Source organism: Schistocerca serialis, chromosome 3 (assembly GCF_023864345.2).
Source record: "Schistocerca serialis cubense isolate TAMUIC-IGC-003099 chromosome 3, iqSchSeri2.2, whole genome shotgun sequence".
Lineage (NCBI taxonomy): Eukaryota > Metazoa > Arthropoda > Insecta > Orthoptera > Acrididae > Schistocerca > Schistocerca serialis.
The window spans coordinates 807,899,702-807,917,392 of NC_064640.1; the positions used below are offsets into that span (position 1 = coordinate 807,899,702).

At 34.9% G+C, this 17,691-nt stretch overlaps 1 protein-coding gene across 7 annotated transcripts in view; it reads left to right on the forward strand.

Moving 5' to 3' along the window:
- The window catches only part of LOC126470658 (nuclear factor 1 X-type), a 597,492-nt gene that overhangs the window by 539,083 nt on the left and 40,718 nt on the right, over positions 1–17,691 (forward strand). For 6 of the 7 annotated variants that reach the window (XM_050098642.1, XM_050098646.1, XM_050098645.1 and 3 more), the window contains 3 exons: positions 3,522–3,724; positions 5,134–5,251; positions 11,016–11,078. In XM_050098642.1, the coding sequence (XP_049954599.1) occupies positions 3,522–3,724; positions 5,134–5,251; positions 11,016–11,078 (384 nt within the window). The remainder of the gene's footprint in view (positions 1–3,521; positions 3,725–5,133; positions 5,252–11,015; positions 11,079–17,691) is intronic. The other variant, XM_050098644.1, reaches the window with a different exon arrangement.

Here is a 17,691-nt window from a genome sequence, read left to right on the forward strand (position 1 = left end):
ATATCGTCTCAGTGACATCTGGTTTAAAACCTGACACCAACTGCAGCTGCCAGTGAATTCAGAGCCATCTCAACCAGTTTCCAAGCAAACATTGTGAAGGTAACTCCATGAAATGAACATTTGGAATTGCAAACCTTGCAAAAGGCCATTGCTCACAGCAGCTGATAAAGCTACATGTCTTGAGTGGGTCGTATAACAACAGAAGCTGGACAATAGCTGACTGGAGCTGCATTCTAATCTCTGACAAGCTGCAATTTTGTGTTTCTTCACATGATGCAAGGCATCAAGTGCACTAACAGCCAGATGAGGCATTTGACCCTCAGTGTGTGTAGGGTGTAGTTCAGGCTGGAGATAGTTCTCTGATGTGTCGGGAGGGGGGGGGGGGGGTTCTGGACCATAACTCTGCATACTCATTCAGTTTAGTGTGAACTTGATTCAGGACACTCCCATCTTCCAATATGATGACAAACACATTCACAGGGATGCCTGCATACATTTCTGGCATGAGAAACACTCAGGCACCCTATCACATTTCAACTGGCTCACTAAATCACCCTATCTTATTCGCACAGAAAATATCTGGGATTGTTCAGATCAGCAGGTGAAATGTAGCAATAAACATCCCCACAACTTTACAGTTCTGTGGGATCTAATCACCAATGAGTGACTTCAGCTGAATATAGCTTACCTGAAGGAACTTTTGGACTCTCTTTCTAGTCAAATTGAGCCCATTATCAAGGCTAGAGTTGGTGTTCCATGATATTAGCTTCATATCCCCTGCAGTTTACTAAATTTTTGTTTGGTGTGCTTCCTTAAAACATGTAGGTTTTCTCTGATTTTGCCGATAGCACATCATATGACACAAGGAATAAATTTTAAAACTGAATATTGAATGAATAAGTGCAAATAAGTCTTTCTGGTCAAAGATTGAAAATGCAGCTATAAGTCCATATCTGAGTTAGTCAGTTGTGGTTAATGCATACAAGAAAGCAGAAATAAGTTGTCTGTACTCTAAACAGAGATAGAAAATTTCTAGTGCATCTTGTACAGATATTGAACTTCTAAAATGTAATTTTAAGCAATTAATGCATAATGACATGACAGATGTCGTAGACATGAATGATGTAGTTGGTGTACAGAACAGAAAGAGATTGAAATACAAGGTGCTAGATTTATAATGAGGTGCTGGATTTATAATTATGCAAACAGTGTTGCTAAGACCAAAGGAGAAGAAAATTCTGTTTAAAAACATAGCCTAATGCCTTTTTATTGCAGAACAACATCCACTGATAAGTTGGGAACATGTTCGTTTTCATTCTTCTTTCATACACACGGTTTCAAAATACTGTTTCCAAATGAGTTCAACCCAGTTGAGTACAAGTTTGTGAATGGTACTGCATAGACTACATTAGGCTTTCTAGTAACCCAAAAAGGAATTTAAAAATTGTATTAAATGTGTAAGTAGTGTAATTCCACATAAAATCTTGCACCAATAGTTGGTGTTACATAACTAAAACATTTTTTTTTAATTTCTTTATTGAGAAATTCTGGTAGTTTCCACAATGGTGAGTAAGGTGGTTATGATACAACCAACATGAAAAAGATCATTTCATCACACCCACCATTGGTATCCTAGATAGCTCATTTTGCTTTAGACTGGCACAGCTGGCACCTGTTTCCCATGTAAAACTCACTCAGTTTTTGGCCTGACTTTGCACACATGTCTCTTGACAATCTTTTCATTCATATATGATCAAAGGGCTGCTAATTTGAAACTGGAGGGATTTAGGGCATGTGTTTATATATGGTTTTCTTCTCATTTTAGAGTCAAGAAAATACTTTCAGGTCTGAATCATAGTTTGTCATAAATATCTTTTTCACAAGTAGCTACACTTGAAAGAGGTGGAATCACTGCCTAGCCATCTGGATTTCTGTTCTCTGCATTTTCCCTAAATTTTACATAGAACGCACTGGGTTAGTTCCTTCCAAAAGAATGCTACCCTTGTCTAATCTGAGCTTTTGCTCCCTGTGCAATGACCTTGTAATCCACCGGTCATTAAACCTTAATCTACCTTTCTTTTCCTTTTTAATCAATAGGGTTTTAGTGCAATTATGTGGTTGCTCAAATAATGACAGATACACTGTTATGCTTCGCCACTGGTATGAACTAGTTTCACATTGTTTGGTCATTCATGTCTGCTCAGAAATTGGATATGATGTTGAAAATGCTGTGAAGGGTAGATTTTCAGATCCAGTGACACCTTCCAGTGATTGGTATTCCTCAGTCTGAGAGTGTTACACTCCTCTTTTCCTCTGCTTGCCTCAGTGGCTGTCTGATAATGTGAATTACAATTGTAGCTCATCCATAGACATTCTTAATGCAGTTGTTTCTTCATTGTTGATTGTTGATTTTTTAAACACAAAAAGTTAGTTTTCCAGTAACATTTGAAGCACTTGTTTCCATTTTGACAATCATTTTAGTAGCCTTCTCTCTCTCTCTCTCTCTCTCTCTCTCTCTCTCTCTTTATCTGTCTATCTCTTTATCTCCCTTCCCCCTTCCCCCTTCCTCCCTCGCTCCCTCCCCCCTTTTCTCTCAGCTTCCACTTTCTTCCCAACATGTCATTGTTATAAGTTTATTCATGCACTCATGATCATGGGTACACTACCACAAAATACTCCTAATACAGTTACACAGTTTACCACAGGTTGATCAAATAGTTGAGCATTACCACCTTTTTAAACTCTTTATGTGATTCATTGTTAGTTGAACAGGATGTCATCAGCAGACACAATTCAATAAGAATCTAATTACATGAAAAAATAATGTCACATTTTATCCAATACAAACTCAAGAATGGCGCCAATTTTAATAACTCGTACACTGTAATGTTGATATGATAATCAAAAATCCTGGATGGGATACAGACAATGAAGAGAGTAACATAACTACTCGACATATAGCTAAGGTTTAAAGTGCTTCATGTGCATAAAGAAGATGTGAAACTTGTAGCTCTGATGGTTCCACATGTTTGTTCATCCCGTGTAACATATGGGTGAAATTTAATATATCTGATAGCACAGTAGATTCAGCTGTCACATACGTAATCCATCTTAATTTAGGTTTGTGCAGTGTTAACAATATTGAAAACTACTCAATTCTACCAAAAGTTTGGTTATGCACAACAGTTGCACAGCATTTCACTTTACAAATAACTTTACTGACATATTTGGATAAAATAAAGATAAAGTTCACTGTTTTTCTGATGCTTCACTGACTGTAATCCTGGAGCCTTGGACATACTAAAAGCATGGCCATAATTCTATAACTATGTGTATTATTTGTCTTGCTTTGCTTTTGAAATATGTAGTTGGAATTGTGCTTATAGATGTTCTGAGGTCGATCTGACATTTTAGTTTTTTGTAGCTAAATGTTTATATTCTAGATTAGCATCTACCTATCTCATCTCTTGATATGACTCAGTATGATACAATACAAATATTAACAGCTGCATATCTTATAGGTCTGCAGCAACACAGTTCTGTGACATCCATAGCTTCCTCAAGTCTTAGTGGAAGTGCATCTGCCAGTTTCTACCAGCAAGCATCTGGCCCCAACCACACTCAACACAGTCCAACAAAATATCCTGAAAATGGGCATGACACACTGTCTGATTTTGTTACCTTTGTGTGTCAAGAAGCTGAAAACACGCAACAAGGGAGTCAGGTTGGTTTTTGCGCTGCTAAATTTTTGGCTTAATAACTAAAATAGTATTTATCAGATTACCATATTTATTAAAAACTGTAGTAAATGATTCATAATGTTTTTATTGAATTACAAATCCAAATCATAACAAAAAGGCTGGGTGTACATCTTCGGAGATAATATAGAAAATTAAATTTATACCAAAGAGCAGAATAACAAACATATAGAAAGTTTGTAATTTATTAATTAAGGAAATCTTAATTAATATGTTACAAGTATAGTGAGTTGCTAGCTTCATAACAACACTACATTGAAGTAATGTATACAGAAAGTTGATTTACTATAGTGATATGAAAAAACAATAAATGAGCTAAATTATCAAACAATAAAACAAAATTTGTGGAGTATGTCAAGAAATATTTTAGTTTGGTGTTGATATGATTCACTTATTGTTCAAAATTTCTAATTATTTGACTTGTTCCTCATATGACAACTTGCTATTTTTTTTATTTATTTTTTTTTCGTGTATAAATATAACTTTTCTGTGTGAAGATGGATTTCAAAATTTGTTACTGTCTCTTATCTATACCGTAAAGGCAAATAATGTTTTATATACTAGTACTAAAGTATTCTCTGTTTCACAACTGTCTCTTCAATTTATGACAATATTCAATAGATGAGCTATTATTGAGAATAGTGGATAAAATCCAAAGTAGAGTCTCATTCTTAGTAAATGTTCATTATACATGTTTTCTCAATAATAACATACAATTTGAATTATCAAAAACATTATGAAGTGTAGCCAGATTTTTCATTTGTGTGTGTGTGTGTGTGTGTGTGTGTGTGTGTGTGTGTGTGTGTGTGAAGAGAAAGAAAGGAAGAAAGAAAGAGAGAGAGAGAGAGATTGATTATATTCAATAAATACATTAAAATTAATAGTAGCTATGTTTGCTTAGGAAAAACAGCCTCTAACTCATTAAATGCTAGAAAACACTTTCTATATAATTTATGGTCAAAATTTCCTCATTGGCAAAGAATTCCTATATTTCTCAAAATAATTCTGCGTAAATCCTTGAGGGGAGCTATTTGCTTGAAGACTAGGCAGTTACTTGTTTCAGAATACACAATAATATGAAATAAGCATGATATATTCTGGCCATTTGTGGTGTAGTGGCATTATTCTTGTATCATATAATGACTCACCAGCTTTGAAAGACACATAAACAGTCAAGATTATTTAGCTTCTCTGAATTCTCCATAAGTTCCACCACATAGTTACATTCAACAAAAAATAGTCATCTAGAAGTTACTTGGTACTGTTAACCTTTTATTCATTCAAAACTGACATAATATTCCAGAAAATTAACTGTGTGCGCCCTTTTTTGTGTATTGCAATCTATCTGATTTTATAATTGGGATGTTTGTTGCAGTCTCAGCCAGGTCCATCAAGGAGTCCATCAAAACTGTCTCAATACTACCCTAGCTCAATGCTGCCACCCCCACCTCCCCCACCCATGGCTCGACCTGTGGCAATCATTCGATCTACAGGTAAACTTCTATTTGGAATTTTTCTTCTTTGCCACAGTGGTACAATAGTTTTCATATTTTTCGTAGTGAAAAGATATTGAAACATTTTCTTCTTGTTGTGAGCTGTTACATCATTTTATTTACTATGTTATTAAAGTTAACTTTCTTTCCCTACTCACAAAAGTAGAGCATGAAATGGTGTTCATCTGTTAATTAAATTACTGTGAAAAGTTTCAAAAACATCTTTTTATTGTCCAGTTTTTTGGATCACAGAGTGGAGTAGCTGAAAACATGATCAGGCATTAAATAAGAATATTATTACTGTGTTTTAATTTTCTTGACAAGACATAGTTGGTAAATGTTTCCATAGAAACAAAAACTTAAATTTATAAATCAAAAGCAGCAATAATTTATTTGTCCAAAACTGCTTTATGTAGGCACTGAATTTCCAACTTATAGTGTGAAAACAAGTAATATTATAACTGATAATCATTGCATATTTAATATTATATAGTGACTACAGTTATGTTTTATCTTTGAGACTGATGATATTTTCTCATTATTGTATTAATGTTCTCACAGAATGAGCTGTTCAAATGCAAGTTTATTGTAATGTGTGTGTGAGTGCGTGAGTGAGAGAGAGAGAATGAATTTGTTTTCAAGCACTGTGTTTAGTGTTCAGGATCTTGGTTGATAGAATGTGCAATCATCTTTGAAACCACTTGTATTCTATATGATTTTTGTTTTCATGATTTCTGACACAATGCAAAGCATTTCACAGTTTATGAATGGGGAAAATTTGGCATTCACAGGATACCTTGTAAAAATGTAGAAAGTTCATAGCATTTAGAGTCTGATACATACAGAAGAAGAAAAAACAATTTAAAAATGTAAACAGCCAATTTTTTAGGTCTAAGTTGTTTATACCATTGGGATTAAGAGAATAAGTCAAGTTTGCCTGTCAATCATATTCATCAAATTACAACAAACTGTCAGTAAATATCCGTACTACTTCTTTTAACTGGTAATATTTCATATGGAAATTGCTAAAACTTCATATTATGCAGAATTTAAATTCAGCACTTCGTGTAATCACATAGTTATCGTGAATGAAAATGAAATAAGTTAACATATTCCTCTCTTACAACAATTAAAAACTTTGGAATAAGTCAAATAGCTATAATTTCTATTTATCTGAAGCTAACTGTTCATGTTGCAATAATCTTCAAAGCAACCAAAGTTAATAAGGATGGTGTAGTATTTTATGTGAGGTTGTGTTGGTTGTGGAATTTCTGGAGAGAGAAATTGTTAAGACCCACAAAACATAAAATATCCAAAAGCATTATAATTTGAATACAGTAACTTGTATTATTGTAACAACTGGAACATAATGGCTGTTTCAAATAAGAAGTGTGTAGATGTGACTGGTATTAGAAATTACTGCCAGTTCAGATTCATAAATCCTGTATGTTCATATCTCCTACTACAAAACTATAATTTCCTTCTCTCTCATCAGTACATTGCTTTTATTTTTAAACTCTCATCTATACCATCATGTCTTCTCCATCAGTTTCTGTAACAAATTTTTCATTTAATCCTATGATTGTTTTATTTTAGTCTCCTGATTGTTCCTCTTTCAAATCATTTCTTTTCCTTGCCAAAGTTTGCTATTTTTATTTTTACATCAATTCCTATTTATTATCTTTTGGCTCTCTTGTACATTCTTGTTGTTCATCAGCTACAGCCTGTACTCCTCCTTTTGTCCTACATTTTACTTTTAGTATTCTTTTTTTTTAACTGGCTGATAGATTAGAGGTAAAGATCACATTTGTGTCTTTTTTCATAAAACTACATTGAAGAAATATGAATTCATTAATTGTTCAAGACCTAGTTCACTTAGTAAACAATTTTGCCTTACAATTCGTTTCAGCTCATCTAATCATAATGTGAAATATACCTTATTTTTCTATTTCTCTGAAGCTAGAAACTTAGAAACAATTTATTTTTATTGTAAATGCATCCTGTACTTGTTGACTTTATGAATGAAATATTTCAAATGTACAGGGTGGAGCTGCAACCTATTTAAATTGTCACTGCAGAAAAAGTTGTGGAATGATACCTTATTTTTCAGGGTAATGACATGTATATAATATGCTTTATGGAAAGATGGTCTGTATAATTATACAGTTGTCATTCTGGTTAGATATTTGTGTTCTCTCATGAGTTGTACAAATTTTCTTTTGAAGCAACAAAACAGTTATGATTTGTTGCTGTACATTTACTTTCATTTTAGTTCATTACCTACCTATAAGCTTTATTCTAATTGCATAAATCCTCTGAAAATGTCATTATGTTCATAGTAAGACAAATGTGGTATACAAGTATATGAAATTGACAAGGCTGATACTGCTTCAATCCACATAGTCTAATAAATGTTTTGCTGCAATAGTATTTTTAAAAACACTTAACCTTTCTTGGCTATTTATTAGTTTCTGTCTTCTTAATATTATGGTTTGTACATTTTCTGAAATGAGTAAAATGAACCAGTAGATACTTCGCATACTACTCAGAGTAATTTTTTTCTTAACTCATGAAATATTTTTATTAAGTCATACGTGGACATCATGCAGATTGTGTCAGATGAGAAAAGAATTCTCACCCATTGTATGAAAAAGTTATTCACAAAATTCTTGCCGTGAAGTTTCACTATAGTAGACTAGTACATATTTTCACAGACTGTAACAGTGTCCCAAGAGATTGTGCATTGTGTGTCATATATTTGTAAACTAATATATCAGGATAGAATAGCTCTAAACAGATTCAAGACACTCCATACAATGAGCCATTTTTAGACAAGAGAACTGTAGAACAAGAATCGCTGTTGCATTAAGTGAGAGATGCTGCAGTGATACATTGTGGGGGCACTGCGTTCCCCACTTTAACTTAGACTTTTGTAAGGTTATACAAACTACTTTGAAGTCAAGTTAGGGTTTTTTTTATCAGTCAACTGATTTTGTACTTCTACCATCTCTAACGATATTCCTTGAGGTTTCAGGATTGCAGCCAGATAATGTTGACTTCTTGCCACAATATTTTGGCTGGCAACCATTCAGCCATCTTCAGGTGAGTGTCTGCCACTGGAGAGTGCCAGTTCATGCTGTCGGCTTTATAACAAAAATTGGCACGGAGACGTACGAACATTGGCTGCCATCACAGGAGCATCCGCTATCAAAATCCGCACGCTCTGCAAATAATGTTCCATACTTGACACGTGTAAAGCTGAAACTACCTGTCTGCCCTCTGTTGGAATGCACACTTGTAGATTTTTGTGGCAGAATTATCCATAGAGTATGCTGTGGTAATACCATGTTCAGCTACAGCCAACTCACTAGGCTGCGAAAGGCAATTGTGGCACTAATGTTCAACACATCTTTAATATATTGTGCATATTCCAGAATGAGATTTTCACTCTGCAGCAGAGTGTGCGCTGATATGAAACTTCCTGGCAGATTAAAACTGTGTGCCCGACTGAGACTCGAACTCGGGACCTTTGCCTTTCGCGGGCAAGTGCTCTACCAACTGAGCTACCGAAGCACGACTCACGCCCGGTACTCACAGCTTTACTTCTGCCAGTATCTCGTCTCCTACCTTCCAAACTTTACAGAAGCTCTCCTGCGAAAGGTCCCGAGTTCGAGTCTCGGTCGGGCACACAGTTTTAATGTGCCAGGAAGTTTTATTGTGCATATTGTCTGACATGTGTAAACCTTGCCACACTGGCAAGGAATTTTGTAAATTCCAGCCTCCCACAGTAGTATGACTTGTAGTTTCATCTTTACACATGGATCTGTGTGCCAGAGGGCATAAATTTCAATAGAGGACACTCTTGTTACATCTGCTAATGTCCATGTGTCCCCACACCAATTTTTGCTGTAAAGCTGACACCATGAACTAACAATCTCCTGTGGTGGACATTCACCTGGAGATGGCTGAACAGTTGCCAGCTGAAATAGTGTGGCTAGAAGTCAGCAGCTGGAATCCCAAAACCTCATAGAATGTTCAGTATGCTGGGTAAACTTCAAGAATCACATCTCTAATTATGTTACCATAATACCGTTGATTACATCTAACAAACATTTTGTCTATTTTAGACTCTAATGCTTTTCAAAATTATTTAGTCCAATATTTTTCTTTGACCACAGAGCACTTGCAACTATCAGTAATATTTTTACCAAATCACAGCATAGTGTGTCTGGTGCACTTCAACTGAGTGAAGAGCACCTGTTCATTTCTGAATATCTGAAAATTGTCTAAGGGTCAAAACTGGTCATGGATAAATTTTGGTGCAACTGCTGCTGAGTTTCAGTAGAAGGAAATTTTTTAATACTTGCAGCTGTGATTCTCTTCTTCTTTATTGTAATTTATGTGACACTTATACCAAATTACCCTTAAATTATTAAATGATTTTAGGATTGTAATCATTTCGTTATGGAAGGGCTATACAAGAAACTCTGGTAGTGACTGTATAATGGTGAAAAACTATTCACTTCAGTATATATACTGTCATCTCACAAATCTGACCCAATACATTTTCTCTAGAAACACAAATATCCCTTTTAACATGTCTGGTGCAGTTAACTTCATTTTTTGAAACAGAGGTTGTCAATATTGTGTTGAGGTAAGTTCATGGACAGCAATGAAACAGTTACAAGGATTCGAAATAACTCTGACTGACTGATGAAAATAAATTTCCTTACAGTTTACTCTCAAAACATTTACATATAAATTGTGAGACTAAAAGTTATGAGAGCACCAAATTAATTACAGTGAAAAATTTTTATCCTACCACATATTCTGGAATATCTTTGTAACAATAACAAAAAACTAATATGTTTCTTTAAAAAATAACAAATATGAAAAGAAAGAGAAAAGCCTATCAGTTACAGATTAGCTAGAATGATATTCCAATCTTATTTCTTTTTGACCTGTGTAAATAGACACTGCTATGTGTATAGTATACCATTGCATGCTTATGTTGCAATTTTTTAATACGAAAACCAATGAGGCTGAAAGGGAGAACTGTTAATTCAGCGGTGAAAAAGATGCAGGGTGAATGTTTAATTATGGGAATATGTGATTTCATAGCCAGCGAATTGAAAGATCCAGTTTTACACAAAGTAGGAGGAAGTATTCAACACATATCTCAACAAGACAATAATTACCGGAACACCAGAAAGGCTCAAGAAGTTACAGAAAAAGCTCCAGTTGAAGAATTTCAGCAAGAATTGCCTGACACGGTAGAAGGAACAGGTGAATAACATACAATTTCTTTGTTAAAATTTAGGTGTGCTTCTTACTATGTTTGGCAATGGATATTCGACAGCATTTTGAATTGTGGATGGTTACATGGACATAATATAGGGAACAGCATCCATAATATAGAACTTAAAATTGTTATTAATAGAGATTTAGATTTGTGTTATACATTTTCTCTTGAAAGCATTTAGTAGACCGTAGATTTTAAAGTATTTTGCCTTTATAAGATATTTTCATTTGATCATGTATGAACTGTGAACCATGATTAAAATCAAACTACAACATTCTTCAGCTTAATGGCATTTATGTTTTTAGAGTGTTTTTCCTCTTGCATGTTTTGAGTGGTCTAAGTATTAATCTATGATGGGACTGGTATGAAAAACACTTAGATATATTGTACATCATCTTCTTATTTCCTCAAAATTAAGACTTATTGTGCACTGTTAACATATTTTTCTCCATTTGTTTTTAGGTGATATATCTTCTGATGAAAATGTGGATATAATAAGGCAGACTTCAGCTCAGAAAATGAGAGGTAATTAAAATTTTCACATATGTTTCATTCATTTAGATGAACATAGAGGCAGGAAAATCAAAAACTAGTTACTACAAAGTTTTATTTTCACCAAAGTATGGGTAATAGATAGACATTGCTTCAAAATTTTAACAAGTAATCCATTATCAGCAGTCAAATTCCCCCCTTTTTTATTTTTTAACTAGTTTTTCTGACTCAAGAAACTAATTACCAAAAGTGGGATGCAATACAAAAATGTTAGTTAATTCCTGTGACTATATGAGTACATTTAATGAAAAATGGCACTCATTTTTAATGAGAATCTTACATGGTTGGTAGAGCTGTATACTATGTTAAAACATTTGATCACTGGTGATTCATTTCAAACTTCCAAGGAAAGTATCACATCAATATACTCATACAAAACTTTAATGGACCACACTGTGTACTGGTAAATTTACTTCAATAATTGATGCAAATCAGAACTGTTTAGTAACCACTATTATGTCACACCAGTAAGTCTCTTTTGCTTTTTGACTGCTTTTCCTTTGCTTTTGAGTTGAGCTGGTCTTTGGTGTGGCCTATGTCCTTTCGATCCTTCTATAATTAGAGCTTGTGCTCCATCTCTAATGGCTGCACTGTCAATAAAATGTTAAACTCTAATCTTCCTTCAGTCCTTTCTTTGGTGTCTGTTGTTAAGACAGTGTAGCATTAAAATTGGCATTCAGTCACAGAAACTGCATTCAAAGTTAATGATACCAGTTGCTTTACTGGATAATAACAAGTAGAGATGTTCCAGTATGGCAGAAACCACTAAATCAACTACATATCCAATAAAATATTCTCAGTTTACAAGCTTTTGACAACTGTCTCCACCATTGTCATCAGGAGTTTATATGGATGTAATGGCAACATCTGGAATTTTCCAGAGAGGGCTGGAATGGTGCATGACAAGTTTGGCAGCACCTAGTGGATCCATCCCGCTGCAGGACTGAGTGACGTCACTTGGCGTGAGTGACCAGTGCCACATTTGAAACTGCCTCTCCCATGTCCCTACAACTGTCAAGCCTATGTCTTTGCAAAGACGTAGGCTTGATGCTTGCAGGTATGCGGGAGGGTCAGTTTCAAATGTGGCATCAGCTGCTCACATCATGTGATGTCACTCGATCCCACGGCAGGATGGAACCACTAGGATCTGTCAAGTTCGTTTTATGTCCATGCACCACTCTAGCCCTCTCTGGAAGGTTCCATATGCTGTCATTACATCTAAATAAGCAGACCAACCCTGCCAGCCCCTGCAGCCAGTGATTTCCACTCCTGATGATGATGATGGAGACAACTGTGGAAAGCTTGAGTGTTTCATTTAAAATGCTTCATTCAAATTGCTTCTCAGATTTGGTTATTGATAACTTGATACCAGTGTCTGAGTTTAATTTGTACAGCACTGAAGATGATCACTATGTGGTCGAAAATCGATTCTGCTATCAATAAAACATCAATATTATGGCCAATGCTGACCTTCCTTTTAATTTGGATATGTTGTGTCTTTTTAAAATTAATGGCAAGACTGTTTGCAGATACTTACCATTTCTTCTGTTGCTGTATGTATGCTTGGATTGATTACAATGTTAGTGCCATGTGCAAAAAGCTTCCTGCTTCTTGTATATTAGATGAAAGATCATTTACATATATGAGAGACAATAGCAGACATAAGCCTGAGCATTGGGGAACCCCATATGTCATTTCTCTCCAATCAGAATAATGTCCCTTTAGTGCATTTGTTGAATTAGTAAGTACAACTTTGGTATATTCTTTTGGTTAGGTATGACATCATCCATTGGTTGGTTTTTCCATCAATCCCATAAACCTTCTGTTTTGTCTAGTAGAATACTCTAATCCAAACAGTCAAATTCCTTGAATAGATCACAGAAAATACCAACCAGTGCTATTTTGTTGTTTAATGCTTGTAAAGCTTGGTGAGTGAACATGTAAATGGGATTCTCAGTAGAGCAATTCTAATGAAAACCAAACTGTGGTTTTCTGAGGATATTGTAGTTGCTCAGGTGAGATACTGTTCTGGAATACATCCTCTGCTCAAAAATTTTGGAACATGATGTCAACAGTGAAACAAGTCAGTTATTATTGAGATCTCTTCTATCACCTTTCTTAAACAGGGGTTTAACAGTGGCATATTTCAGTTTCTCTGGACAAATTCCTTGAGTTGCTGATGCATTACATATTTTATATAAGACAGTGATTCATCTGAGGTAAATGACACCAATAATAGACATATGTATTTAGTATTGTTTCACATTTATAAGTAGGTATTTTTCCACTGAAGCTTATGTTCTTCCAAAGTTACATTTTGATCCTTTCAGATGTATTCATCTGTCATGAACTCAAATCTATTGTGTAGATTCCAACAGGGTAAGCATTGCTATTCCCAATTACCTTATATTTATTTAAAATTTACTTAAAATTAATTATATCTTGTAATCTCAATGTTGCTTCTCCTCCATGTTCCAGCCATTGAGTCTGGCTTGTTACTATGATTCAAAATGTTTACATGACTTGTGTGTCAACATTCACTATGTGACCTGATGTTATAAGTTTGCTTCATTTCCTTTACATATGTGTGTGTGTGTGTGTGTGTGTGTGTGTGTGTGTGTGTGTGTGTGTGTGTGTGTGTGTGTGTGTGTGTGTGTGTCATGGTCATGATACCATATTTGTTCCTGTTTACCAGATTTCCAATCACCATCCAATCTACCTACAGTGTTGAGGTATCAATGGCACAAATAATATTAGTTTTTTCATACAATTTTGTAATTAATTCATTTATCTGTCTATTTTTCCTAAGTCTAACTAATAGGCATTCCAAAAGAATTATTTTCTCTCACTGGCATGCAATCAATGCTTCGAGTTCATGAGAACATTTTTCATTAAGAGTTTGGCTAGATCCAATGTAACTTAATGAATTACATTTGAAAACATGTCTTACACCATGTAGTTATGTTGGCAATGCAGATTCCATACTACTTACTAAATGTATGTCACATTCACTTAACCCTCAATGTATAACTTATGTGAAAATGCATATAAAGAAGTATTTGTCTTGAAGAAAAGTGTGCTAGATTTGCTTACCTGTTTTTGCTTTTTCATTTGGGTGCAACCTCTTTTTCATGTCATTGCTGTGAGGTCACAAACAAAGTCATTTCAATTGAAACAAGATGGCTTTGATGATGTAGGAATAAAATTTCCTACATTTAGTCTTCATTAGTTTCAAGAGCTGCCTGTGGACTGCAGTATCTTGAGAATCAGTCTGTTTCCTTGTGTATTTTCTGAGTTGTCCAGTATCACTGGACTAACTTCATTTTCCAATACCCACCTCTAGAATACAATGTCCCAATGACAGTAAATTCAGTCTCTGTAACTGTAGAGAAGTATTTGTGTAAGTTTATGACTTTTTTTTATGTGCAAAATGTAGACTAGTAACACATTAGACAAACAAATGAGAAGATTTGTATCATAACCAAACATACTTGAAAGATTCGTGCTCATGTTTGTAATAGGTTGTCCAAATTGAGCGTAGTTGTTGGCAGTTTTACTCACATATATAATTGTCATTCCGTTTCTGTCCTTTCTGCTTCAGGTATGTGATGTAAGAAATGTAACTTAACAGATTAGCCCCAGTTAGACAGCACTTTTTCCCCTCAAAACTTCTGTTAAGTCTTTAGGAACAACGATACAAAAATCTAAGTGCCAAATCCAAAATAAGCAAGTTCCCCTGAAATAATACTAGTGAAAAGAAAGAGTGATAAGTACCTTCTCACTGTTTGGTATTCATAGGTAGAATTTTTCCACAAGTATGAAATGAGATTGTTTCTACATATGTTTTGGGGCTTGCATTCCCCTGTTGTACCATATGTTACCATACTTTCCATAAATCCATCTCTTTCAGTTAAAAACTGTCACTGAGTCCTGTGAGAACTTAAGCCTAGTTCTTGTGAAAAAGCTAATTATAATTACTTTGCATGTTACATACTGAACACGTTGTATTTTGTCAATGTTAACAAATCACCTGTTTTTCTGTGAAACACATACTGTACTAACTGTATCTTCTATGCAGTGTAGTAATTTTTCCCACTGATGTAACAAAAAAGGAAACTTTTGATTTTTTTGCCGTAGCATATAGTGGTTCATTGATATGCATGAGAGAAAAATAAGACAGCTACTTAATTCTGAGAATAATATTGTGTAGATATACTGGGGTATACAATGAGGTATCTCTGTTACAGCCTAAAAGATACCTACTGAGTAGAGGCTTTTAATTATCCAAAATAGAATCTGACAGTGATTTAATTATTTAATTATACTGATGCTGTTTTAGGGAATTAACAGCATGATTTGATGTGTCAGTATATAAGTGCCAGACCACAAATACAAAAGTGTGGGATTCAATCTCAGTCAGTCATATGATTTTTTCCTATCACTTATTGCTTCTTCTATCTCTGGCAATAATTTGATAATGTGCGTAATGCCAAGTTGCACTTTGGTTCAGAGTCCACATTGACAGTAAGTCCTCCTCACATTAAAGGCATTTTCGACAGATTTTTAGTTAGTTATTGCCTTAGCCATCCGCAAGGGGAGGCGAGAGGGTGCATTTGCCTTCCCTTGAATCTCGGTACAGGATTCTAACACAGGCTGTTCATAGGAAAATATGCCTATTATTTGACATGGTGGTGATTTTGGCATTGTCTTGCATTCAAGGTGGCAATAAATATTTGCAGATCATACAGATCATTGCCAAAATAGTCCCCAAACTGTTCTGCGCCTTCCACATACAGTATTTGTTGGGATGTAGAAAGATACCATTCCAACATGCTGGTGTGCAAATTCCAGCTCCTACTCCCAGAATGAAGTTAACATGGCTGCAGTATACATACCCAGCATTCATCCTCAATTCCCACAAAGATGACCCCTTCTCCTACTGCACAACTTAATCACAAGTTTTTTACCATTCGCCAATGGTTAAGGAAGACCCACTGTGACATACTGATACCACATTCATTTATAAAATCATAGTGCACTTGTAGCAGACTCAGAACATCATGGTCTTTCCATCTGTTGCTGTGTTCATTTCACCTCATCTATGGACCAAAATGCATCAATTGGAGAGGGAAAATACCATTTTCTCCACTACAAGAGAGGGGCAAAAGTGAGAAAAGTTAAATTAAAAAAGATCCTCAATATAAGAAATGGGACCTTGTCAACTTCCATATGGGTGGAACACAGCATAATAGATAGTCATACTTCTACCAAATCAATAGTCCAGTTGTTATTTAGCACAATGTGTCAACCTGGGGGACAAAGGTCATCTTGGTTGAATCCTAGGCTGTTAAGGGTTGATTGTACTAGTGAATTTATGACAGTTTTGGGAGATTTCTCATATTAACCTTGTTGAATGCTGGCCTGGGTCATACTTTACCCAAACAACCAGCTTTAAAAACATTTTATTGAACATTAATTATACCAGTCAACTTCAAAAATTGGAAGGCATGAAAACAATTCAATAAATGCAATAATATGATGAGCTGTGAAGTTTTCCTAAATTTAATAAGCATTTTTAATTTTTATTTCCTCTTGCTTAACTTTTAGGTATATTAATCATAGGCAGTCTTGCTGGTTATTTTTCTTAATAGTCAACTGGAATTTCTCAAGTTTTCCAATATAAAAAAATTGCGATTTTCGAATATTTCCCCTTCTTGAATAAATTTCTGTGGGCACCCATGCTTACTGCCAGTCATGACAATTTATGCATTTCCTCTTAAGTGGTCGTATGTTAAGAGATGAACGTCTCCTTCACATAAGATACTTCGGTACATTTTTGTGCTGAAATGATTGCTTTTCTTGTTTTTCACACTTTGTTTTGTGTGTTCTTTATGAGGTGTGTGTAATTTTTTTTTTCAGTAATTTTTTTATTTTATGGGGTTTTACAGTCTCTTGTATTATGTCTTTTGATGATATAAAGTCTTATGCATTATGTATACTCTGACTACTAAATAAGTAACGTACATATAATTTGTATGGAATAATTTATATTCTTTTCTTACAGCTCTAAATATCATTGTGGATTGCAAACTGACTTTTTTTTGTTTTACTCAACTGTACTAGTCATTTTTTATGACTTCATCTGCATCTATATTCCACAAGACACTTTATTTTGTGGCAGAGACAATGTACACAATTATAATTTTTTGCATTTCCTGTGCTATTCTTGAATGGTGAGCAGGAAAAATGATTGTCAATGAGTATCTCTACGAGCTCAAATTTCTCAAGATTTTCCTCTTGTGGACATATTGCAAGATATATGTGCAGAAAATACACTCCTGGAAATTGAAATAAGAACACTGTGAATTCATTGTCCCAGGAAGGGGAAACTTTATTGACACATTCCTGGGGTCAGATACATCACATGATCACACTGACAGAACCACAGGCACATAGACACAGGCAACAGAGCATGCACAATGTCGGCACTAGTACAGTGTATATCCACCTTTCGCAGCAGTGCAGGTTGCTATTCTCCCATGGAGACGATCGTAGAGATGCTGGATGTAGTCCTGTGGAACGGCTT